Genomic DNA, 26,016 nt, shown 5'->3' with positions numbered 1-26,016 from the left:
CCGTAATCTCCACCAGGCCTCCCGGTCACAGCTGTACCTGGCTGTCTGTAGACTCAGTGGACTCCTCAGGACTCCGCAGAGATGGGTTCGTCAGGCCCTGATCCAGCTCTAAACTCTCCACTGTAGTTTCACTTTTCCTTTTTCCTTTCTTCTTTTTCTCCACTGGGGTTGGTCCTTGCTCCTTGCTACAAGGAGAAATTCAGAATTAAAACTGTTGGGCAGTTTTTGAAACTAAGATTTCTCATGTGATCAACGTCATGAAATCACATCCTGGAATTCTAGGACCAGGGCAGGCTTTAACGGGGAATCTACAAGAGTTTCTTCCCAGAAATAGAAACATGGGAAGAAATATCTACATGGATCAATGCAGAATTCACTTTATTACACCCCATCATGACTATTATAGCTACAATTAATATGTAAGAAATAATATGAACATTTCCAAAAACTTCACTTTCAGTTTATACAGATGTCTTCTCTAGGAAGTTCAACTGCTTCGCAGATACTAAGAATCATCAAATTACAATCTCCCTTTAAGTTTCTTAGGAAGAGACATCTCCCTAATCCATCACCATCCTCTGTTGAGTACATGCTGGACCTAGAGTGAAGATTAGGCACTCAAAAACGAAGAGAACACTGCCTCTGCCCTTGACGAGCTTACAATTAATGAAAATCCTACAGTTCACCTACAACCACAGATCAAGGCAGTACATGAATGATTCCTCAGAGAGGTAGAGATGGGCCAAGTCTATCCACCCTGCAAGACCCTGCTAAGATGGCAACATTTTCTCTAAAAGGCCTTTCCTGGCCTTCCTAGCTGGTAAAATCTCTTTCCTACACTCCCAAAGCACTTCCAACTATACTTTGCTTAAATGACCTTTCACCAGAATTAGTTGTTAACTACAATATCAGGCTCAGAATTCACATAACTGCATACAGTGCCTGGATCCTCTACAGTTGCTCAATAAACATTTGCTATCCTGGAATAATCAGTATTTTATACTTCTCTGATCTCTCTTATCAGACTCGAAGTTCCTAGAGGGCGGTATGTGCTTGACTATGTTTTGTATTCCTCAGAGTGAGTAGCCTTATGCTTTATGCATAGTAAGTATTCAATTAATATTTAAGCAAGTCTTAAAATTGCTTTTTAAGCAATGGATAGATGGATGCATTAATGAATGGCTATGATTAACTGTGGATGGGGAGATTTGAGAACATGCATTTGAGCAGAGATACATATATATGTATATATATATAAACATAATTCTGACAGTAGTAGGAATAACAATAACTAATGATTACAGCTAATACTTTATATAATAATTACTATATGCAGGCACATTCTTTTACATGAATTATTGCCTTTGCTCTTCACAACAGCCCTGTAAAGCAGATGGTAAGTTTTTTTATTTTTTTTTTATTTTTTATTTTTAGATGGAGTCTCGCGCTGTTGCCCAGGATGGGGTGCAGTGGCGTGATCTCGGCTCACTGCAACCTCTACCTCCCACGTTTAATTCTCCCGCCTTAGCCTCCCCCTGTAGCTGGGATTACAGGTGTCCGTCACCACGCCTGGCTAATTGTTTTGTTTGTTTCTGGTATTTTTAGTAGAGATGGAGTTTCATCATGTTGGCTGGGCTGGTCTAAAACTCCTGACCTCAAATGATCTGCCCGCCTCAGCCTTCTAGAGTGCTGAGATTACAGGTGTGAGCCACCACACCCGGCCAGCAGATGGTATTCTTATTCTCATTTTATCGTGAGGAATCTGAGGCATGGTGAGGTTAAGTTAGATTTCCAGGGCAACAGGGTTAGTAAATGGCAGAGACAACATGTGAACCCGAGTGGAGTCTGTGCTCTTGATTATCATAGCATTCTTGGGGAATAGAACAGTGTTTTGGATACATTTAGTAAAAGATAGCTGGCTGTGTGTCTGGATAACAGGGCAAGTGAACAGAAGCACTATGTGATGGAGCTGAAAGGAAAAATCAAGGGTGCACCAGGCCAGGAAGTTTAGACTTCATTCTGTGTGCAAAGGGCCATGGAAGCAGGTCCAGGAAAGAGGGAATGAAGCCTTTCAAGGGTGGAAATGCTTTGAAAGGCCCAGCAGGAGTAGAACCAGGAAGTCTTGGCAAGTGACAGAATGTGGGGGACAAGAAGAGCCAACACTGGTACTTCCCATCAGAAGAGTTAGTAGAAAGCATGGGGAAGAGAAGGAAACTGGATGACCTTATTCAGAGGGGTGATCAAGCACACGAACCAGCCAGTGCTGATCGCTAAATCTGCCTGCTTCCCTCTTGAATACCCCTCACCCTTCATATGTCCCTAACCAGGTCAGCACAAACTGTGCCCAGCTTTTATTCCCCAGGCTGGAGACTGGCTTGCCTACCTACCAGGAAAGTTCATGATGAAAGCTATTTGCAAACTAACGCAGGAACAGAAAACCAAATACTGCATGTTCTCACTTACAAGTGGGAGCTAAATGATGAGAATATATGGACACATAGAGGGGAATGACACACACTAGGGCCTTCTGGAGGGTGGAGGGTGGGAGGGGGTAGAGGATCAGGAAAAATAACTAATGGATACTAGGCTTAATACCTGGTGGATGAAATAATCTATACAACCAACCACCATGACATAAGTTTACTTATGGAACAAACCTGCACTTGTACCTCTGAACTTGAAAGTTAAAAAAAAAAACAACAAAAAACTATTTTGATCCAACCTAAAGAACTGAAACTCTAGGGGTCATGCCATTTTTGAGGATTACCGATTTTTAACAAGGGACTTGTACCCTTAAGCAGGGGAAAAAGCAAAAGTTCTTCCATTTCTTATCAGTTCAGAAGAGGAGACTCACGTAAAACAGTTTTAAAAGATGCTAAATTTTCACGAGTCTTTATCTCATGTTATGTGGCTCCTCATTAAGAAAACTGCATAGCAAATTACATTCTACAAAATACTTATAAATTCCATGTCTCATCCCAATCCCATGAGGGAGCCAGGACAAACAATCCCCATATTCCAGATGAGGAAAACTGAGATTTAAAAGCAGCAAATGCCCCAAAGTCAGCAGCAGGGCAGAGGCTTACGCTCAAGTCAGCTGAGTCACAGGGTATTACTTTTGCACACCAAGTCATATATTTTGCCTCTTTTTTTCTAAAATCCTAGTCTCCCTTTTAGTAAACATAAAAACTTCAAATATCCTTTAATGTTATTTGAATCTCAAAATAATGGTTTAAAAAATCAGCAACATTCCAATGACCCAAATATATAAAATTCACAAATTCACAGATGTTGATAGTTTTTTTATAGCTCTCTTAGAAAAAGGTTTAATTGTTTGACACAAATTTAAAGAAAGCTTACAATATCCCAAAAGTCACCTTAATAATCACATGGTCAGTGGCCTCTGAATCTTCTGTAGAATCTTAAATCTTTCCTTCCAGCATTTGAAACCAATTTCATCTACTTACTAAATGTAACTTCATTATATTAGAACATTGTCTGTATATGTTTAATCTTCATTTTAAATATTTATTGTGTGTGTACGTGTGTGTGCACACGCACGTGCCCACATGTTAGAATCATGTGCTTTACCGTGGAACATCATACTCAAAGCTAAACCAAGCCCAAATCATAACTAAGGAATAGAACTTCCTCAAAATATGACACTTTACTAGGAGACTTGTGTGCATTTTGAGCAACATGTTAAATGTTGAAAGGAGGGAGGAGTCATGGTGAAGCACTTTCCAAGTCAAGCCTGAGGTGCTACTAGATTTTCCCAGACAGAAGCTGGGCGTGAGGTAGCCTGGGAATACTTTCTCAAATATTTGTCAGTAAAATAGGAAAATACCGCAGAAACATGCTCCCTTATTTGCAGGTAAATAAGAAGATACTCTACTTGGGAAATCTTCAAAGTGATTTTTTGGAGGTTACCTTTGGCAAGAGAAGCCATTTTAAGTTCCAAAAATTCTTTCTGGAGCTCTTCTGATAAAGGCAAGTTTCAGGAAGAAAAGATCCCCTGTAAGCTTACAAGTGGGATCTTCAAATAGGATATTAAGAAAATATAATGTGAATTCATCCTCTAGAAAGACAAGATAAGGTATATCTTTCTGCTCTTTGGAAAAAGTTTTAAAAACCTTATGCTTGAGAGTTTTATCAATCGAAGACATTTTAATCTCCAAACTGCTATACCTATAGATGATTTGGCCCATGAATATTTATTTGCTCCTTGAAGTTCCAGGTTCTTAAAAAATAATGGATAGTCCAGGTGTGGTGGCTCACGACTGTAATCCTAGCACTTTGGGAGGCCCAGGCAGGCAGATCACTCGAGCTCAGGAGTTCGAGACCAGCCTGGGCAATATGGCAAAACCCCATCTCTACAAAAAAATACAAAAATTAGCCCGGCATGGTGGCACAGGCCTGTGATCCCCGCTACTTGGGAGGCTGAGGTGGGAGAATCGCTTGAGCCTGGAAGGCAGAGGTTGCAGCAAGCAGAGATCATGCCACTGCACTCCAACCTGGCTATCAGAGTGAGACCCTGTCTCAAAAAAAAAAAAAAAAAAAGTGGATAAATAGGATATAACAAAACTACATATGCAAATAATCTTTGACTCAGCAATCTACTTACAGGAATGTAATCTAAAGATATATCATACGATATAAAAACAGATATTCATGAGGTTATTTATTACAACATTTTTTGGTAATTGTAAAATAATGAAAACTACCTATCTAAACATAAATGACTGAATAAATTAGGATATATACAATGTAATACTAGACAGCTACAAAAACAATTAAGAAAGAATTCTACAAACTGGGGGAAACGATTCCCTATTTAATAAATGGTGCTGGGAAAACTGGCTAGCCATATGTAGAAAGCTGAAACTGGATCCCTTCCTTACACCTTATACAAAATTAATTCAAGATGGATTAATGACTTAAAATGTTAGACCTAAAACCATAAAAACCCTAGAAGAAAACCTAGGCAATACCATTCAGGACATAGGCATGGGCAAGGACTTCATGACTAAAACACCAAACGTAATGGCAACAAAAGCCAAAATTGACAAATGGGATCTAATTAAACTAAAGAGCTTCTGCACAGCAAAACAAACTACCATCAGAGTGAATAGGCAACCTACACAACGGGAGAAAATTTCTGCAATCTACTCATCTGACAAAGGGCTAATATCCAGAATCTACAATGAACTCAAACAAATTTACAAGAAAAAAACAAACAACCCCATCAACAAGTGGGTGAAGGATATGAACAGACACTTCTCAAAAGAAGACATTTATGCAGCCAAAAGACACATGAAAAAATGCTCATCATCACTGGCCATCAGAGAAATGCAAATCAAAACCACAATGAGGTACCATCTCACACCAGTTAGAATTGGCGATCATTAAAAAGTCAGGAAACAACAGGTGCTGGAGAGGATGTGGAGAAATAGGAACACTTTTACACTGTTGGTGGGACTGTAAACTAGTTCAACCATTGTGGAAGTCAGTGTGGCGATTCCTCAGGGATCTAGAACTAGAAATGCCATTTGACCCAGCCATCCCATTACTGGGTATATACCCAAAGGATTATAAATCATGCTGCTATAAAGACACATGCACACGTATGTTTACTGTGGCACTATTCACAATAGCAAAGAGTTGGAACCAACCCAAATGTCCAACAATGATAGACTGGATTAAGAAAATGTGGCATATATACACCATGGAATACTATGCAGCCATAAAAAATGATGAGTTCATGTCCTTTGTAGGGACATGGATGAAGCTGGAAACCATCATTCTCAGCAAACTATTGCAAGGACAAAAAACCAAACACCACATGTTCTCACTCACAGGTGGGAATTGAACAATGAGAACACATGGACACAGGAAGGGGAACATCACACACCGGGGCCTGTTGTGGGGTGGGGGGAGGGGGTAGAGGGGGAGGGATAGCATTAGGAGATATACCTAATGTTAAATGGCGAGTTAATGGGTGCAGGACACCAACATGGCACATGTATACATATGTAACAAAGCTGCACATTGTGCACATGTACCCTAAAACTTAAAGTATAATAATAAAAAAAAAATTCTACAAACTGATAGGGAATGATTTCTAAAGATATTTAAGTGAAAAAAGTAGCGTTAAAAGAGTGTAATATGCTACCTTTTGTGTAAGAATAAAGGGAAAATAAAAAAGCATATACACATCTATTAATAAATACAAAAAGAAACACAGGAAGGATAAACAAAAAACCCCACAATGTCTATCTACCTACAAGGGGTAGGGGAGAGAACAGTAGCAGGGATACAGGAGGGAGTGACACTTCTCTGAGTATACCTTTGTACACAGATCTGACTTTAGGAAATCTGTTAAAGTTCTACATATTAAAACATAAAAAACTACAGATGAAAACAAGCTGAAATGGATGTATGTTTAAAACAAGTAATATAACTGCACCTCATAGAGAATAAAACCCCTTCCATTAATTGATGAACACAGCATTTGACTACATACTCTCTACCTCTGGGGGAAGGGGAAAGTACAGCAAACCAATTCTGAAATTTTTTTTCTTGGTAGTTATATGGTGAAGTGACTCTGAAACTATTTTAGATGTGGTATAGGATTAAGCAAACGAGTAAATGTATTGATGTTGGGAACTAGCAAATATGAAATGCTATAAGGCAAGGGAGATACTGTCAGATGAATCTCAACTGCAGGCATCATCAGTTGAACTCATGAGTTCTATAACATGTATGAACACAAGCATGTATATGTGCATAGTTTATATGTATGTATATACATGTGTACATATATTCATATGTTCGTGTTTGTATTTATTTTCCCCCTAGTTTTGACAACAGAAAGGGCCTAAGAGCAAAGATGCCCCATCAGCAATGAGTACACCTAACACTCAGATCTTGGTGTTTAATACCGAAGCTCCTCACAGAAATGGCTGATTCCAAGGCTAAAGCAGGGAAGATAGAGGATGAGCCCGAAACATCCTGCTATGTCAGAAATTAAGAGAGTGTTTAGAAAAATAAACATGGCATGTCAAAATGACAAACAAGTCAGCTCGAAGAGCTTTCGTTGCCCAAAACTGAGACCATCTGAACACCAAAGTAATTGAGGACCGTAAAGAATTATAAGTCACTGAAAACAATAGGAATCTATACCAATGAGACATACATAAATAATGAATAAGGGATAAGGGGGAGCTCTTGTTTACTACAAAATACAAATGGTAACTGTAGAGGAAGTGGTAGTTAGAAAATCATTTTGAGGCTGGGTACAGTGGCTCATGCCTGTAATATCAGCACTTTGGTAGGCTGGGGCAGGAGGATGGCTTGAGGTCAGGAGTTCGAGACCAGACTGGCAGCATAGTGAAACCCCATCTCTATAAAAAAATTGGAAAAATAAAATCAGCCAGGCATGACGGTGCATGCCTGTAGTCCCAGGTACTTGGGAGGCTGAGATGGGAGGACTGATTGAGCCCAGATGGTTGAGGCTGTAGTCAGTCATGATTGTGCCACTGTACACCAGCCTGGGTGACGGAGCAAGACCCTGTCTCAAAAAAAACCCAAAATGACAAACAAAGAAAACCATTTTGTAACCAATGTAGAAAAGATGGTCATGGGCCGGGCGCGGTGGCTCACGCTTGTAATCCCAGCACTTTGGGAGGCCGAGGCGGGCGGATCACGAGGTCAGGAGATCGAGACCAAGGTGAAACCCCGTCTCTACTAAAAATACAAAAAATTAGCCGGGCGTGGTGGCGGACGCCTGTAGTCCCAGCTACTCGGAGAGGCTGAGGCAGGAGAATGGCGTGAACCCGGGAGGCGGAGCTTGCAGTGAGCAGAGATCGCGCCACTACACTCCAGCCTGGGTGAAAGAGCGAGACTCCGTCTCAAAAAAAAAAAAAAGGAAAAGATGGTCATGGTGCAGAATCATCAAGGGATGCTACATCTTGGGAGAATGATGTGAAGAGAAGCAGGATATTTGCATCATCTTAAGTTATAAGGGAACGAAAAGAATAACTAGACAATGGTTACAGAAGAATAAGAATTTAGGAAAGACACACTGATGCATTTAGGGACAAAAAGGTCTGACATATGTAACTTGTTTGCAACTGGTTCAGGAAACATGCGCGCACGCGTGCGCACACACACACATACATAAATATTTATTAAAATAAGTTTATAAGTATATATACTTATAAACTTTAAAAAATAATTTATCTTGACATACATCTATTCCACTGCAGAAGTGGATACTGTGTTTGGCATCTTTTTTTCTGACAACCAATACTGATTCCCAGACTATAAAAGAGCTCTGGCAGAAGGTCAGACTGGGCTATCATACCCTATTCCTTTTACCATGGTGATTGGTCCAGGATGGACACACGACCCAGCCAGACTAATCTGGGAGTCCTTCCTTTAATATATATCTATATATCTATAGATATATAGATATATTGGCAGAAGTGAGTAGGAAAATGAATCTTTCTTCCTAGGTCATGAAGTTGTTAAGCTGTAAGCCCACAGCTATGGGCAGCCATGATTCCAGCCTTGAGAGGAATGCATTTGCAAAGGATGGCGTGGCACCCAGACAGGCACAGGGGGTCACTGTAGACAAACAGCCTTGGTCTCAACTAAACTTTCTGGTTCTGATTCCTTAAGCCAGTGAACCTCATTATCATTTTTTTCTAACTTAAGCTAATTTGATTAGGTTTATGTTACTTGTAACCAAGAGAGTTCTGAATAATACAAAGGCCTAATACTCCCACCAATTAATGGCACAGGAGCTTGAATCAAAGCAATCTTATTTCTATAATCCTCTTTTTTATTAATAGCTTTCAGAGTTAGAACAAACTAACTTGCAAGGAAAAAAAAAGGAAGAAATAACATTTTTGAGAGTCAAAGTAACTATTTTTTATTCAAAGTTGATTTTACAATCAAACACATCTCCACTTTAAAGAAAGTACCTACTATGCATTTATGACATGCAAGAAACTCCCAATCAATTATATCATACATGCAGGACAACTATTAGTTATAACCATCAAAGCTTTTATCCTGTCTCCCACATGGCTTCATCAGCCAAGAAGATTTTGTGCATCTTTACTTTCTGTAGTTTGTCCTAGAAAAAATGTTTGTTTGTTTTTTTTTTTGCTTTCCAAATAGGAAATTTCATTATAATATGAAAGCACTAGGATTTTTCAAACTTTCTCTTCAACCATATCTCCAGTTTCTAACCTCCAGGTTTCTTTGCTAGAACTGAGAGTTAGGAAGTGAGTGCTGAATCTGAGTACGAGGAAAGATCTGGGTACATGTCACGACATCGTACTACTATGAATCTTTTATGGCTCTGTCCCCGTGGGCTCCAGGTATTGAAAGCTCTTATCTACTAAGATGCATTAATTCAAAATGATTCATCTTCTCATTTTAAAATTAAAACCTTATAAAATATCCATCAGAGCATTACGGAAAGAATGAGTTACTACTACAGCCACTGAAAATAGCTCATGATCCCAATGACTGCCTCCAAAGACACGTACAGTCTCAGGAGTCCAGTCCAGGAACCACTACTCCACTCCAGCAACAATGCTTCAGAGAAGCTTCCAGCACTGACCTTCCTATAGGCTTTAATCCTCTTCCCAGGAGTACAATACTGAAAACATGGATATCACCTTGAAAAAGCTCATTTGCACACTTGATTCAGCTTTTCCATAATACCCATATTAATTGAGTCTACATAGAGAACTGAGTTGGTATCGATTTTTTAAAGATACTAGTTAAAAGAAAAAATACAAAAAGACCCTAATTATTTTGGTATAGATATAACCTGCTGTAGATAAACTGTGAACTAAATTTGCCCTGTCAGTCCCTTTAACCGTATCATCAATACCTTCAAAACAGAGATTACAGAGGTTTGTGATATTGTCCTAGTAAAAAGGAAACAAAAAGATTACTTCCTCTTAAGATGAAAATGCAGAGTTTTACCAAGTAGTCCTATTAAAAGTAATAAAAGCAATTGAAAATAAAAATTCAGAAAGTATAGAAGAGTTTCAAATAAAAAGTGTAACCCATCTTTAGTGCACTAAATCCCCAGAGAGGATCACTTTTGACTGATGCCTCTCTAACCCCAAATATGCTCATGCTTCTAGTTCATTATTTATCAACATTAAGCAATGGCTACTGACATCCTGATAGGAAAGTTGATGAATTCAGATCTTACATACCTCCCCTATTCCTGTCCCTACTCAGTATTTTCGTTGAACTCTCTTAGTGGAGGCAACCACACTTTAAATTTTCATTAATTCTTTGCTTTTCTGATTGCTTCTCTGTCACGACCCATTCTTGTGTTGCAGACAAAATATCCTCAATCTGAGGATGCTAATTTAAAATGTGTTCATTCTTTTCCTTGAATTATTTCTTCTGATGACAGTTGTTCTTTTCATTCTTCCTTTTCCTGCTTTATGCTGCTCGTTTTCCTCTACGGTCTTGTTCTCTTCAGTAGACTGATTTCCTATTGAAAATCAACTAGGCTGGTAATACAGGTGCCTGGTGAGGGTCTCCTCTGCTGCCGAGTAAACTGCTTTCTCTACAAGCCTCGCCCCTGAAAAGGAAGCCTGGCCTAGGATTCTGTACACATGGCAAGACTTGTCAAGTGGCTGTCCCTCCCTCCACTTTTTAGGGTATGGGCAGGGAAGGGCAGAGAAGTTAGTGCCCCGTGCCCCCTTCCTGTGGGTGTCATTCCTTATATGGAGCCCTAGCCCCTTCCCCAGGGCAAACTGCCCAATATCCTTAGAGTAATTGCCTGAGTTCATCCTGGAGCTGACAAACCACACAGCCATTCTGCAGACAGTCCCTTAATCAGCCACCTCCACTTCTGGCCTGCCTCCAATCCCTCCTCCAGAGCTGCCTGCTCCACTGCAAGGAGGAAACACTTCTATCTTTGCTGCAAACATAGCCCCTGCATGAGCTCTGAGCTGGGACTCCCTCCACACCATTTATCCACCAGTATGATACCACTGGACTTCTTTGTCCAGAAATTCAGTAATAGCTCTCATCTGTGAAAAATTTCTTCCCCTCTGTTCTTCCTATCATTTCAGTAAGATTTGGATAAGAGATGAAAATGAAAGCAGGCTGCATGAACCATCTTAAAATCTGGGAGCCCCTAAAAAGAACATTTGTTTAAATGTCTTTTGGTCTTTTTGCTTTAAGTCTTTTCTCATCTATTAATTTCTTTAATAACTGGATCAATACTCATCTCTTCCAAGGGACTCCCCAGACCAGAAATGACATACTCTTTACCTTCTAAATCCTTTCAGCTACTCTGTATGCAATTGTATCAGGTTTTTCATTTGTTTATATTTTTGCCTGTTTCTTGAACACTTGTCAAGGTTGTTTCTTGTGAAAAGCACCTCCAACTCATAAAAGTACCTCAATGACTAGTCTCATAGATACTTCTGTGACACTTTGCTTCCTTTCCCTATAAAAAAACTCATAAAGCAAGACACAGAAGAGGCAATAAAAATATACTGGATAAATGAGTAGGCATTTATCAAGCATTATTATTTAGTAAGTCTTTCCTTACAGATTTGGTAAAGGTCTACTATGTACCAGGTCACAGAGTAAGCACTTCTGATGCTCTTAAAAAAAAAAAAAAAAAAAAAAAACCCCAGAAATTAAGACTTGGTGCAAAGCTTCCAAGGTGGGTCTCTGACATTACCATTTAGATTTCTTCCCTGGTTAACACAAAGTCCAATGGGTTCCAAGCTCAGGGTCTCTACTGAGGACTCATACACACCGTTAGGTCTTTATTCTAATAAATGGTCATAATGTAAAAACAAGTCTCCCAACAGAAAGAACCCCATTAATGTAATCTCTTGAACCTGAAATTAGCCTCAATAAAGATCTCTCTAAACAGAGATAACTGATTGACCTTCAAATAAATGAGAAACAGCCACCAGCTCTTGTGAGGAGGAAAGGTGGTTGAGTTCTACTACTCTTCCTGCACCACACAGTTATCAGCTGACTCAGCGGCAATCAGGCAGCTCAAATGGTTATATAATCAGAAGGCCTGGGGTTTAACACTTCGCAGAAGCAATCATCACAGATGTAAGCGAAAAAAGGTAAAATGCTGGATTTGGGAGAAAAATCTGCTCTGGGTTGACAAACCAAACAAGTGGGGATGAAAAACTGAAATTGGGGCTGATCACACCAACCACTTCTTTTCCTCTTTTTGCTTTTTCATTCCTAGCAGATGTTACATATAAAAACTTATACAGGCTCCATTTTTCCTGTGATCTTTCACCTGGGAAACATGTTTCTCAAAGGATAATCTAAGAATCAGCCACACTCTATTACCTGGGAGAATTTTGAACTGCAAATTCCTGGGTTCCACCCCAGACCTAATCATTCTCTCTGGGGAATCCACTTTTCTAAGAAGCTGTCCAGGTAGTTCCCTAGGCACAGCGAAGTCTGAGGACCAGAGATCCAGGTAGACAGACCTCCACTTGGGCCAGCACACTGACTAATTTCTTGACTTGTAAGAAAGAATATGAACCATTCTGGTATGTGTGGAAATTCCAAAGCTTATCCTCTGCCCTCACCAACAACATGAACACCAAAACTCAAGACCCTAGCTTTTAAAAGCAACATTCAGGCTGGGCACCATGGCTCATGCCTGTAATCCCAGCACTTTAAGAGGCCAAGCAAGCAAATCACTTGAGGACAGGAGTTCAAGACCAGCCTGGCCAACATAGCAAAACCCTGTCTCTACTAAAAATACAAAAAATAAACTGGGTGTGGTGGTACACACCTGTAATCCCAGCTACTCGGGAGGCTGAAGCAGAAGAATTGCTTGAACCCGGGAGGTGGAGACTTCAGTGAGCCGAGATCACGCCACTGCACTCCAGCCTGGGTGACACAGCAAGACTTGTCTCAAAAAAAAAAAAAAAAAAAAGAAGCAACCTTCAGCTCAGTCAAAATGCTTGGCTCCCTATGTGAGAAAGGGCAACCTGAAGTGCTGGCCACAGACCTACTCCTCAGATACTCACTCCCTGGATATAGACTGAAAGAATCAGAAGGCTTCATACACAACTGAAATGGATCATCTTTCCTACTCACACTCAGCTGTGCCTTAATGCCACGAAGCTGACTTTTTACTAAAGGCTATTTCAGGAAGAAAAAAATGAAATTCACAGGCATTTAGAAGCATTATATGCAAAAACTGTTGTTGAGCACAGTATCCACTGCATAACAGTTCTTGCTATAATCTGAATTTGTCCCCCAAAATTCCTGTGTTGGAAACCTCATCTCCAATGCAGCAGTGTCGGGGGTTGGGGTCTAATAAGAGATCAGGTCAGGTGGCTCTGGACTCATGAATGGATGAATATTGTTATCACAGGAGTGCATTCTCTTGAGTAGCCCTCTCTCGTTAACATTTCATCCTCTCTTGCTCCTCTCTCTGCCTTTGGCCACAGGATGAGGAGCAGCACACAGGTCCTCCCCAGATTCCAGTGCCATACTGTTGGACTTCCCAGTCTCCAGAATGGTAAGCCAAATAAATTTCTGTTCATTATACATTATCCAGTCTGTGTATTGTTATAGCAACATAAAATGAACTATAACAGTTCCCTAATAAGAAATTTCTTTCTCAAATGGTAAAAACTTAGCATCTCTGAGAAACTGGCATGTTGCTTTTCTAAGGCCAAAACACTATATTCAATATAATGAACAATTTTGGGAACAATATATTCCCAAAGCCCTTATTAACATTTCATGACCCTACATGATCTGACCCCTGCCTTTCTGATCCCCTCCTCCAGCTATACCGGCCATGTACAGCTATGTATGCATAGGTATGTGTATGTGTTTGTATGTATACACATAAATGTACATCTGTGTATGTCTTCTTAGGCAAGTGGCTCCAATCCTCTCTGGAATAAGGCACTACAATTTTAAAAATAGTATAAGTATATAAGCTATACCAAATGAAATTTTAATTTCTGAGTCAGGAAAATGACAGAGCCTAACGTGGCTTCCTGAAGGAGCTTTCGTTCTTGCTTAAGTTTTACACAATAAAGGAATTAACTAAACTCATACTCAAAAATAATTTAGAGAATTAAGCCAGGTTTGGTGATATATATCTGTAATCCCAGCTATTGGGGAGACCCCATCTCTAAAAATAATAATAATAATAATAATAATAATAATAATAATAATAATTTGGAGGGAAAAGAATAAATACTAGTTTCAATTGAAACTTCTCCTATTTAAGAATTTTAGGCTTTTATCTCTTAAGCTATAAATGAATACTGATCACTACTAACATCATCCTTGAAAAGGAAAATTTGCTAGACTCTACCTATCACCTGTTTAGAACAGACATGTTCAATAATCTGTTTGTTGCCTGTCAAATGCAAACACAAACAACGGAAAAAGTTGAAGACATTTTAGTCCTTGAAAGGATACCATGGAGTATGCAAACTGAAATTCTATAGAAGAGGGACCATTTCCTACAAATAAAAACCAATTTCTCTGACACTGAAATCTCCCCACGTCCATTTCTGATCTTCCTTAGCAAAACATAAAGACACACAGCTATGGGGAGAAAAGTCAGTTTCACAGTCAGGTGAACCTGGAGTCAAATCCCAACAATGGTGCTCACTAGTTTTGTGCCTTGGACAAGTTACTTAACTTTTTGAACTTTCATTCAAATATAAAATGGATATATTACCTACTGTTATATAACAATGGGAGTTATAAGATACCTTATACAGGTCTTATTTTCAAGGAGAAGAGCTCTATCCATTTATTCTTGATATATCTATCTATCTATCTATCTATCTATCTATCTATCTATCTATCTATCTTAACTTTTGTTGAGGAAAACAAGTCACACATACCTGAAAACCACAATTAATGATGGGAAAAGTAGCCTGTTTTAGAGGCAAACATACAAGACTGGGAATCAGGCCTGAGATTATAACACACATCTGTGAATGACCTTAGACAAGTCACTTCTCTGTGGGTCTCCGTTTCCCTGGCTGCAATACAACAGGGCTGAACTAAGTATCTTTTAGCCTTCCCAGGTCTACAGTTACGATTTATAATGAAAAGTGAGGCTCCAAATGCTATGGAAGTTCAGAGGGGACACACAGGTACACTGGTTTGGGGAAGGACTCTGATATATATCTGTACTGATATACATCTGAACTCTGATATATATCTGAACTGAGACTTGCACTCAGACCTGAAGAATGGAAAGGACTTGGGATACTGAGAGAAGGGTACGAGCTGGGGAAATACCAAGAGCAATCCAAAGGAGAAGTGGGTGAAGGACCTTTAAGAGCTAATGAGATTAATTGAATTGGCCAGGTGTAGTGCCAGAGATGGAAACGGAGGGAGATGTCAGACCCCAGAGGGTCTGAGTAACAGAGGAAGGAGTCTGGGTTCTGTCTTGTCTGGAGTCTGGATTTTGTCCTGGAGGCAACAGGAGCAATCAGGGGGCAACAAGAACAATCAGAAGATTCCAAGCGGTTATAAATTGTTGAGGGAATCCCATTTCCCTGTCTCCATGTTTTCATGAGGAAAAGCATATTTTATTTCCAAGGACTGAAAAATACTGGAAATATATTTTCCGCCCTTCTTCAAACTTATCTCACTTCCCCGACTGGGGAAATACCCAAATAGCAAGACTGGAAGAAGGAATGGAGCACACACGGCCCAGAACCGCCACCTCTGCTTCCGAGCGCCTGCAGTGCTGGCAGATAAACTCAAGTGAGGGAGTAACAACAAGTCTGATGGTGGCCACAAGTTAACGAATGTTTTTCAATCCAGTTTACCAATAACAGAGCTGACAAATGAATGCCCATTTCTATTGACTATTTCTCAACTGATTTGGAATTGAAAAGGGAGAAAAGGCGATCTGATTTACCACCACCACCACCACCACTGTTGCCAACATAAATAAAGGGGCCAATAGCAGGGCTTCAGAAAGACTAGCCAGGTGGCAGCTGGCAAGATGGACTGAAGGAGGAAAAGGCCAGAAGCCCGTAAATCAGTTGTGGAGCTCCTACAGTAATCCAAGCATTAAGTGAATCATTTATAGCCATCAAGTATTACCCAGGGTCTAATCGATATCTGCTCAAATCAAAACATGTACTTGAGCCAATCTGCAAGAGTAAATCAAAGAGAACAAAAACTAAGGCTTAATTACTAACATGCATATACACATATGTGTGTGTATATATATACATGTATTTTTAAATCAATTAACATGCTTCATATCTAAAACTGCTTCTGCCTACCAGTAGGATCACTAACTAAAGGAACCAAAACAATTTTATAAAGATATAAAAGAGAAGCAATCAAAGGCTAACCAGTCCAGAACCCTGGAGTACACAGAAGAATTCTATTATGTTACAGATCAATGTAATATAGCTCCAAAATAAAGAGAGAGAAAGCTCATGTAACTTGTCCACATTTTTAAAGAGATGATCACTTCTGTCAGCCTCCTCTAATAGGGTGTCTCTTGGACTTCTAAACCTCAAAAGGTTCTGCTGTCTTCTAAGTTAGCAGCCTTTGAAAACACTACCAAGCACTTCTCCAACTCACTTATATTTCATACAGCCTAATTAGATCAAATCAAGTTGCGTTAATATTGCTACATTTATATAACAAAGACTGTACATTTTCATGAGACAGAATCCTGATTTTGCCTATACATTTGGCATCCAACACTTTGTTAAATGCCTCCTTATTCCCCCAAAATGGAATTTATGACAGTGTTTGCATACTCATCACTTTGTTTCAGACCTCATACAATGTAAACATGAATTCCTTAAAAAAGGAGGAGTTGATAAAACTGTTAACATCAGAAACCAGTGGCTAAGCAGGCTCAGACACCTATGGCTTTCTAATGTCTTCTAGATACAAACCAAGACTTCTTATTAGGGCTATAAAACCCTCCTCTAATTACCCTAAATTCTCAAACACAATCTTTATTCCTTATTATTCTCTGTAATAATAATAAAAAAAAGTTGCCACACTAGCTCATGTCTGATCCTCCTTCTTTATTTATGCTATTATCCCAAAGCACCACTTCAGCTCCTCCAAAGTAATCTGGAGATGAAAATTATTTGCAGAGGCTGAACAGTCACTCTGCTACTCCATCCACACATTGGAGATTAGAGTATGCTCACTAGGTTCACTAAGAAACAAATCCTGTACGGTTTTAGTTAGGCAGAATCCTGAGTTTTGTCTACCTCTCTCTTGGCCGTCTGTAAGGTACTTTATGGGCATTTTCTGTAATCTACATTCCTGAGATCCCACCCAAGTTTCTTTGGTAGATGAAAGATGAAATCCCCTGCCAGACAGAAGGGAGTGAATATTACGAGGCAAAATTTTAATTTGGATTAAGAAACTATCCATCTGGTCCCAACAAGCTGTCCTTCTGAAAAAGAACTGAACCATATAGTAAACTCCAGGTTGCAACACACACCACTTAAAATGCATTCTTAAAATTACCTCCTTCATGCCTGACCAACACAGCGTGATGGCCTCATTACTTTATGTTTTGTTAGTATCCACATCAGTCTCTGTGTTTTTTATGAGTGCTCTTGGTCTAAAATAATAGATACACAGATAAATATAATTAACCATCCCTTGCACTTAGATTTTAGACATGTAAATTCCTTAAGATAGAAATCATGTATTTGGTGTTTCCTCAAAATTCTAAATATAAAGTTCTGCACAAGGAATTTAGAAACAAAATGAGAAATATCATATTTGTATATGATGACAGATATTGAGTTTCTGGCACAAGGAATGCATTTGCTGTCTTGGTAGGATCTATACAGTGAATCTGTACCTATGCATTCTGGTCTCTCTGTAAGTCATTATGGTCTCCCCTGGTCTCATTTACTCAGCATTTCCTAAGCACTTGTCAATGTGTCAAGCACTGTGCTAGACAATGAACTAGATAAACAGATCAGGAATGGTCCTGTACTGAGAGCTTGGAACCTAGGGGAAGCTAGTCAGTCCTCATCTATCTGGAACTCTGTGCATACTGATGGCTCTCTCAGGCTTCCTGCACCACTGATTCCTGTGACTGTGCATCCTCCTCATACCAGCTCCTCTGCCACTCTACACCACTGCTGTTCCAAAAATCACTGCCCTCTGTATCACACCTGGGATGTCACTTCCCTTACACCCTGTGCATGTTAACATTTTAATTCTTTTTAGTCCAAAAGGAATGGCAAGAAACTGCATGGTCAGTATTAACTAAGGTTATCTTTATCTCATTAGGAGGTAAGAAAAGTGGTTCATTTTTGGCTGAAAGCTAATATAGACACAAAGAACATATAAACATGGGATATAGGGGGTACATCTACACATCTGGCAGGATACCAGCTAGCAACTAAAGAATGCTAAGTACTAAGACCAAAAAGAATGGCTGGGGTCTGAAGGGGGTGGGGAATTCTTGGGAGTATCCTAAAAACACAAATGTCGTTTTTGAAACACCATGACTTCAGAAATGCAATGAGAAAACAGCAAACCTCCAAGGACAGCCCCTTGCATTAGCACCAAGGGGTTATCCCTGCTCCCCACCCTATATAGGTGAGATGTGAAGCTTAGGCTCACAGGAGTGCAGCAGCGTTATGCCTAGGGGCTTGGGCTAATGCCAAAGGCAAATCATTCTGCACTGGCACAGGCAAGTGCTCAGAGAAGGGAGAAAGGATTGTACCTGGCCTTCCTGGACTTTGTCCTGGCTGCAGAGTCAGTGCAGCTCCTCTTGTCTTTGGCCTCCTTGGTGCCCGAGGCCTCCCGGGGCTTCCGTGCCTTCTTTGCCCCATCTTTTTGCTTCGGCTCCTTGTGCTCCTTGGCCTTCTTCGGCTCCTTGGCCTTCCTGGGTTCCTTTGGCTCTTTCGGTTCTCGTTTCCTCTTTGGCTTGGGCTCTCTGTCCTTGCTTCCCTTTGCTGCACCCTCCTGGTCTCCTGGCTCCTTTTTCTTCCGTTTCTTCTTCACTCCAGTACCTCCTCCTCCACTGTCCTCCATTCCATTATGGGATGTCATTTTCCTAGGAAAAAGGGTAGCAGCTTCCTCTTCAGCAGTATACAGGTCCTTCTGAGGCAGACAGTGACTAGCAACATCTTCAATTTTCTCTTCTTGATCAGTGCTGCAGTCAAATGGGGATGGAGATTTGTAGTCAAAATTGACAGAGGCATCAGACATTGGGGAGTGATTCAAAACTTTTAAATTTGACAACTGTAAAAGAGAGAGAAACAAGCATATTACCCTTCCAATTCATGCTTCAGACAAAGAGAATTACCCAGTTTGAATACATGGATTTGCTCAACAAATATTTACTGAGTTCCCACTCTCTGTTAGTTCCTATTGTGCTAGGCCTCGGAGACAGAGTGGCAAACAGGACATACACGGCCTTTACACTTGTGGAGCTGTGCCAACATGTTGTTAGCATACTAAATCAGGATCATTCAAAGGTACACCTTTGATTTCAACTAAAAATTGTGCTGTTCTGTATGATCATCTAATCTAGCCACAAGACTGAGCACCAAATAACCTTTAGTCACTTGCAAAAACCAAACTACCTGTATAGGAGGAAGTTTTATGGTGACAGATGCCATTAGAAAGGATGTGTCACAGGTGCTGAACGCATCCCTAACATGGAAGTTGCAAAGCTGTTTTTGAGCACCAACAAATAAAAGTACAGCCCCCCAAAGTGACTGCTTTTTAAGAAAACATCTCTTTGGGTTTAGAAGTTATATCTCATTCTTTCAGGTCTGGTGTTGCAAAAAATATTTACAAGGCCGGGCGTGGTGGCTCACGCTTGTAATCCCAGCACTTTGGGAGGCCGAGGCGGGCGGATCATGAGGTCAGGAGATCGAGACCACAGTGAAACCCCGTCTCTACTAAAAATACAAAAAATTAGCCGGGCGTGGTGGCGGGCGCCTGTAGTCCCAGCTACTCAGAGAGGCTGAGGCAGGAGAATGGCATGAACCCGGGAGGCGGAGTTTGCAGTGAGCCGAGATTGTGCCACTGCACTCCAGCCTGGGTGACAGAGCAAGACTCCGTCTCAAAAAAAAAAAAAAAAAAAAAAAAAAAAAAAAAAAAAAAAAAATTTACAATTTCACAACAAAGCTAAGGTTGGTGATAATCAGTAACAATGTGGGCGTTAGTTTCAAGGAACAGCACCTTCTCCTTGGTCTGGAACAAAGAAATAAGAAGAGCCTGGGAGGGACAAGCAGGCTTTCTAGGAAGACGGTTACAATCATCTTTGCATGATGGCTTAGAAACAGCACCATTTGTGAGGAACCTGCTCTCTTAACAAGAGGCCTGGCGTGTGCTAAAGGGCACAGACAGTTGCCCAGGTGGCATGGTTTCCCTTCAGTATGCCGGTTACCCAATCTGTGCTCAGACTTCCTGGCCCACCCTGGTAGTTACAGAGACTGTAACATTCAGCTGCATATTCCCCCTTCTGTTTTTCCAGTTTCTTTCCCTAGTCCAATGCTCCCAAACATAACATTGAGAATCCCAGGAGAAAAAGATGAAAGAAAAGAAAGATTTTGGGGGGGGGCGGGGGGCAGATCTTTATCATATCAATACAGTCCAGCCTCATAAGCCTAAACACAAAAGGAATTGGTCATTCTGGCAGGACTCACTACTTTCAAAATAAATAAATTAAAAAATAAATAAATAAAAGGAAAACAATTCAGTTTGATGATCTCATTGCTGACTGAGCACTTGAGATGGCTTTGGAAAAGGAGGAGCTAAGTGGACATAAAAGGAATTTAAAATCAAATACAAAAAAAAAAATGGTTAAGGTGGTAAATTTTCTATCATATGCTTTTACCACAATTTTAAAAACTGTTTTAATGGGATATAAGGCAAAAAGAAATCCAGCAGTGAGGTGACAGGTATCCAGGTAAAGTTTGGCTCCTGTGAAGTGCACAGCTGTCCTCAGACGATTCTTGAATTCTGTGCCAAGGATGCCTGGCCCTCAAGGAACAAGTTTTTGCTTAGCATGCAAGGGTGTACAGACTGAAAAAGGACGAGTCACAGGTTTCTTAGGCTTTCAAAGATAACATAAAAGATCTACTCCCATCGAGGCAGCTTTCTGAAGGTCAGAGTGAGACCGTCTTTTCAGCTCATATCTCATGTCCAGGTCCCTTTTCTGAAGGACAGGGGTCCCCAAAGAAGCTAGAGGCAGGTGACAGTAAGGGGGCATTCAATCCTTAGGCAATAGCAAGAGCAGCAGCTAACATTTATTGAAAACATGCCATATGGGTACACTAGGGCTTGTGCAAGCCATGTTTCATGACCTCTAATCTTTAAAACAATCCCCAGGGTCAATATAAAGATGCCAATTTTGTATACAGAGAAATGGAAGATTAGTGATGTTAACTGATATGCCCAAGGCCGTACAGCTACTGAGTGCAGGAGCCTGGATTTGAACTCTCCATCTGGCCAAAGCTGACACCCAATTCACTGAGCATTGTATGACCTCCCGGGGAACTACAATGATTGCTAGGCCATGAGACCAGCATGATGAAACTTGGTTAGAAATGTTAAATGCAGCCAGGCATAGTGGTTCACACCTGTAATACCAGCACTTTGGGAGGCTGAGGTGGGAGAACTGCTTGAGGTCAAGAGTTAGAGACCAGCCTGGGCAATAGAGCAAGACCCTGTTTCTACCAAAAAAAAAAAAATTTAAAACATTTGCCAGCAGTGGTGGTGCACACCTGTAGTCCTAGCTACTTAGGAGGCTGAGGCAGGAGGATCACTTGAGCCTAGTAGTTTGAAGTTACAATGGGCTATGACTGTGCCACTGCACTCCAGACTGGGCAACACAGCAAGACTCGATCTCTTAAAAATAAAAACAAAAGTTAAATGTGATGGCATATGCAATCACTTTGGAAAAGGTCATGCAGTTCTTGATGAAAAAGCAGGTATTGGTAATAAAATATATAAAATTATAATTGAAAAGTCTACCAGAAATGTTTGTCTTTTTAAGGCACCTTGTTGCGAGCTTTGAAAACATATTTGCTGAAGATTAAAAAACATAAGACAAAAAAATAATTTCTTTCATGTGCCTCAAGGTCAGTGGGGAGAAAGGCAAAGAGCCTAAATAAAAGCTTTGTTTCAGCTTCTACCAAGGGCATTAAATCACCACTTTGAAACTGGCCCTAAAAGGAACAGGTTGGAGATGATGGGCCACAAGGTGCCAAAAATAGAGACAAGAATCTAGGGAAACAAGAATGAAATGGAGAGGGTCCACTGGTAACAGATGCAACAATGCTAGCTCATAAACTACACTGTTAGTAAAAAACTCGTTTCTGTGATTCAAAATTATCAGTCCACAATATTCCTGGAAAACACACTTAAATACTTGAATCTAGATAAACTGGATCAGGTCAGTTGAAAAGGAGCTAAGAACTAATGAAAAAATTATGGCCCTGGGCAGTGGTTCCAAACAGAGGTCCATGGACAAACCTTTAACAATTATTCAAGAACTTGAAAGTCAAAATAGATTCTAATTAAGAAAATCATCCAGAATAATGAGCATATCTGCTACAGAACCTTCTTCATCAGTTATAACCATTTCTACACCTTTTCAACAGAAAGCCTTGAAATAATATGCTAAAACTCAGGCAACAAAATCCATTAAATTTCAGTACATCAGGTTAAAAAAAATTAAACAAGCATATTTCACTGTATTTTTTTGTTTTGGGTCAGGAAACATATATTTCTATCTGTAAGGAATCCATACATGGATATCTGACAATCATTGCCTGTAAGCTGCTTCCAAGCTAGTACTGTTCTCTATCCAAGCTTCTGAGGAATAGAGAGACAGCTTTTCACTCTTACTCATATGAGCAGTATTTACTGACCATTTACATGTTTCTTTAAATATTGGCATGGCAAACAGGTATATATAGAGATGTGAAGGTTGAAAGGGAAGATACTCTCCAAGTTGTGATGACATTTCCCTCTCCCAAATTTGGGATAATTCTTTCTTTGAAAGAAAAATTAAATAAAGTGATAATATAATACTATTAGACTTCCCCCAACTTTCCTAAAAAGTATGCATATTTTATGTGAAATATAGTAATTAAGGAATTTAAATATTTTTCATTTAAAACTTTAATACACTTATCAAAATTAATAACTTTTGCACTTTAAAGAACATTATCAAGAAAGTACAGTTGGCCCTCTAGATCCATGAGTTCTGCATCTATGGAGTCAACCAACTGAGGATTGAAAATATTTGAAAACAAACAAACAGTTAAAAATGACAATACAACAATAAAAATACATATTTAAAAACAATATACAACAACTATTTATGTAGCATTTGTGTTGTGTTAGGTATTATAAGTAACCTAGAGATGATTTAAAGTGTATGAGAAGATGTGTATGGGTTATATACAAATACTACACCATTTTAAATAAGGGACTTGAGCATCCTCAGATTTTGGTATTCATGGGAGGCGTTAGAACAATCCCCCATGGACGCTGAGGAACAAGTGCATAAAGAAAATCCCCAGAATGGGAGAAAATATTTGCAAATTATTTATCAGATAAGGGTCTAGTGTCTACAATATAGAAAGAATTCTTACAACTCAATAATAAAAAAGAACCAAATTTAAGGCCACAATGAGATACTATTTTATACCCACCTAAGATGGCTATAATAAAAAAGACAAGACAACAATAATTTTGGCAAGGATATAGAGAAATTGAAACTTTCATACATTGTTGGTGGGAATATAAAATGGTGAAGCCACTTAACAGTGTGACAGTCCTTCAAGAAGTTAAACAGTTAGCAAATGATCCGGCAATTCCATCATAGATACACACACACACATACACACACACACACATACACAGAACTGAAAACAGGTGTTTAAACAAAAACTTACACACAAATGTTCACTGCAGCACTATTCACAATAGCCAAAAGGTGGAAGCAACTCGGTCCATCAACAGACGAACAGGCAAACAGAATGTGGTATGTCCATACAATGGCATATTATTCAGCCATAAAAAGGAGTTAAGTGGGGCCAGGTGCAGTGGCTCACACGTATAATCCCAGCACTTTGGGAGGCCAAGGTGGGCGGATCACATGAGGTCAGGAGTTCAAGATCAGCCTGGCCAACATGATGAAACTCCGTATTTACTAAAAACACAAAAATTAGCCAGGTGGGGTGGCATGTGCCTGTAATCCCAGCTACTTGGGAGGCTGAGGCAGGAGAATCGCTTGAGCTTGGGGGGCGGAGGTTGCAGTGAGCTGAGATTGCGCCACTGTACTCCAGCCTAGGTGACAAAGTGAGACTCTGTCTCAAAAAAAATAAAAAATAAAAATAAAAAAATAAAAAAGGAGTGAAGTACTGAAACATGCTACATCATGGATAGACCTTGAAAACATGCTAAATGAAATCAGCCAGACACAAAAGGCCACATATTGTAGAATTCCATTTATATGAAACGCTCAGCAAAAAACGAACTCAAAGAGACAAATTGGGGGTTACGAAAATGTTCTGAAATTAAATAGTGGTGATGTTTACACAATCTTGTGAATATTCTAAAAACCACAAAATTGCACATTTTTAAAGGGTGGATTTTATAGTATGTAAATTACATTTTCATTTTGAAAAATCCAGTACTAGGACATACCAAAATTGGTGCTGTCAAATATTGCTGGCAAGAGTATCAACTATTAAAAGCCTTTTTTTTGCAGGACAGAATAGCAATATGTAGTGAATTCCTGTAATTTTATGTTGCGTCAACATCCATTTTGGATGTACACTGGACTTTCTCATACCAGAAGTGGAGCTTGATCACCCTTGATACAGTTTCTACCCTTGACCCTGCCTCCTCCCAGTTCCTCAAGGTGGTCAATCCAGATTATCTGCCTTTTACAACTGCCTCCTGGTGACCACCCACCTACGGGACAGCCAAAGAGCCTACCTACGTGTCTTGCTCCACTGACCCCCATACCCTGCATGGACTGCCCAGATACACCACAGTGACTCCACTGAACTCTAACTGCTTGCTCTAAACCCAGCAATTAGAACTCCCTGCAGGAAACCTGCTTGGGTAATGGGTAATGGCCTGGACCCTAATGAAGGCTTTGATCTATGGGTTGGTTCATCTTTCTTTCTTGCTCTCCACACACTGACTGAACATGCGTGCCCTGGACAGCTCTTCACTTCTCACTGGCTCTGTGAGGTGTGCTGCTCTCTTCTCTCTAGGATCTGCAAGTAATAAAACTGCTTCTGTTATTTCATGTTTTGTTATGCTGTCTTCTCTGTATCTCACCTGACTGACACACATTAACCTAACTCTCCTCCAGGTCAAGGCTCTCCTAGAGAGTGGTTATCTTGGTAGGAATAAACTGGACACAGGACACAGGTTAGACGAGCCACAAGGTGTCTGCCAGTATAAATAAGTCTTCTGTGAGAGGGACACCTGGTCACTGGTCACTTGCATTAGGCTGCCCTTCAGGATAGAGAAGTATCTGGTGAAAGGCACACTGTAAACACACAAGACCACACCGCTGGGGCCCCATTAGGGCAGTGCTAGAAATTACAGCCACTGTCCAGGGAGCGACCTTAAGACCAAATTAGAGAAAAATACAACAAAACAATACTAAAATTTTAATTGTGGATATCCTTTTAAACGGGGCAAATTCTCTTCCAGGGCATAAATAAAGGAAACACATAATAACTCCAAAGGATTATGTATAAGAATATCTGATACACAATTGTGTTTAATAGAGAAAAAAGCTATAAATAACCTTTTTGCCAATCTTTAGGAAAATATTTAAATTAATGGTACACCCATCATCTGGAATAACACTATGCAGCCATTATTATACAGAGGTTTAAAAGACATGAAACATGTCTACATTTGGGAAGCAAAAAAAGAAAACCTATGGTCTAATCACATTTTTGTTTTTTAAAAAATACTGTATGAATG

General features: G+C 39.9%; 1 protein-coding gene across 6 annotated transcripts in view; it reads right to left on the bottom strand.

The window, feature by feature from the left end:
• Positions 1-26,016, bottom strand: part of CHD6 (chromodomain helicase DNA binding protein 6) — a 214,176-nt gene that overhangs the window by 112,720 nt on the left and 75,440 nt on the right. For all 6 annotated transcript variants that reach the window (XM_055266598.2, XM_055266604.2, XM_055266603.2 and 3 more), the window contains 2 exons: positions 18,761-19,281; positions 38-185 (listed from right to left, as the gene is read on the bottom strand). In XM_055266598.2, coding sequence (XP_055122573.2) covers positions 38-185; positions 18,761-19,281 — 669 coding nt within the window. The remainder of the gene's footprint in view (positions 1-37; positions 186-18,760; positions 19,282-26,016) is intronic.

The sequence above is a fragment of the Symphalangus syndactylus genome, chromosome 24, assembly GCF_028878055.3.
Source record: "Symphalangus syndactylus isolate Jambi chromosome 24, NHGRI_mSymSyn1-v2.1_pri, whole genome shotgun sequence".
Classification (NCBI taxonomy): Eukaryota; Metazoa; Chordata; class Mammalia; order Primates; family Hylobatidae; genus Symphalangus; species Symphalangus syndactylus.
The sequence above is the reverse complement of the archived record's forward strand: the minus strand, read 5'-3'. Positions and strand labels throughout refer to the sequence as shown.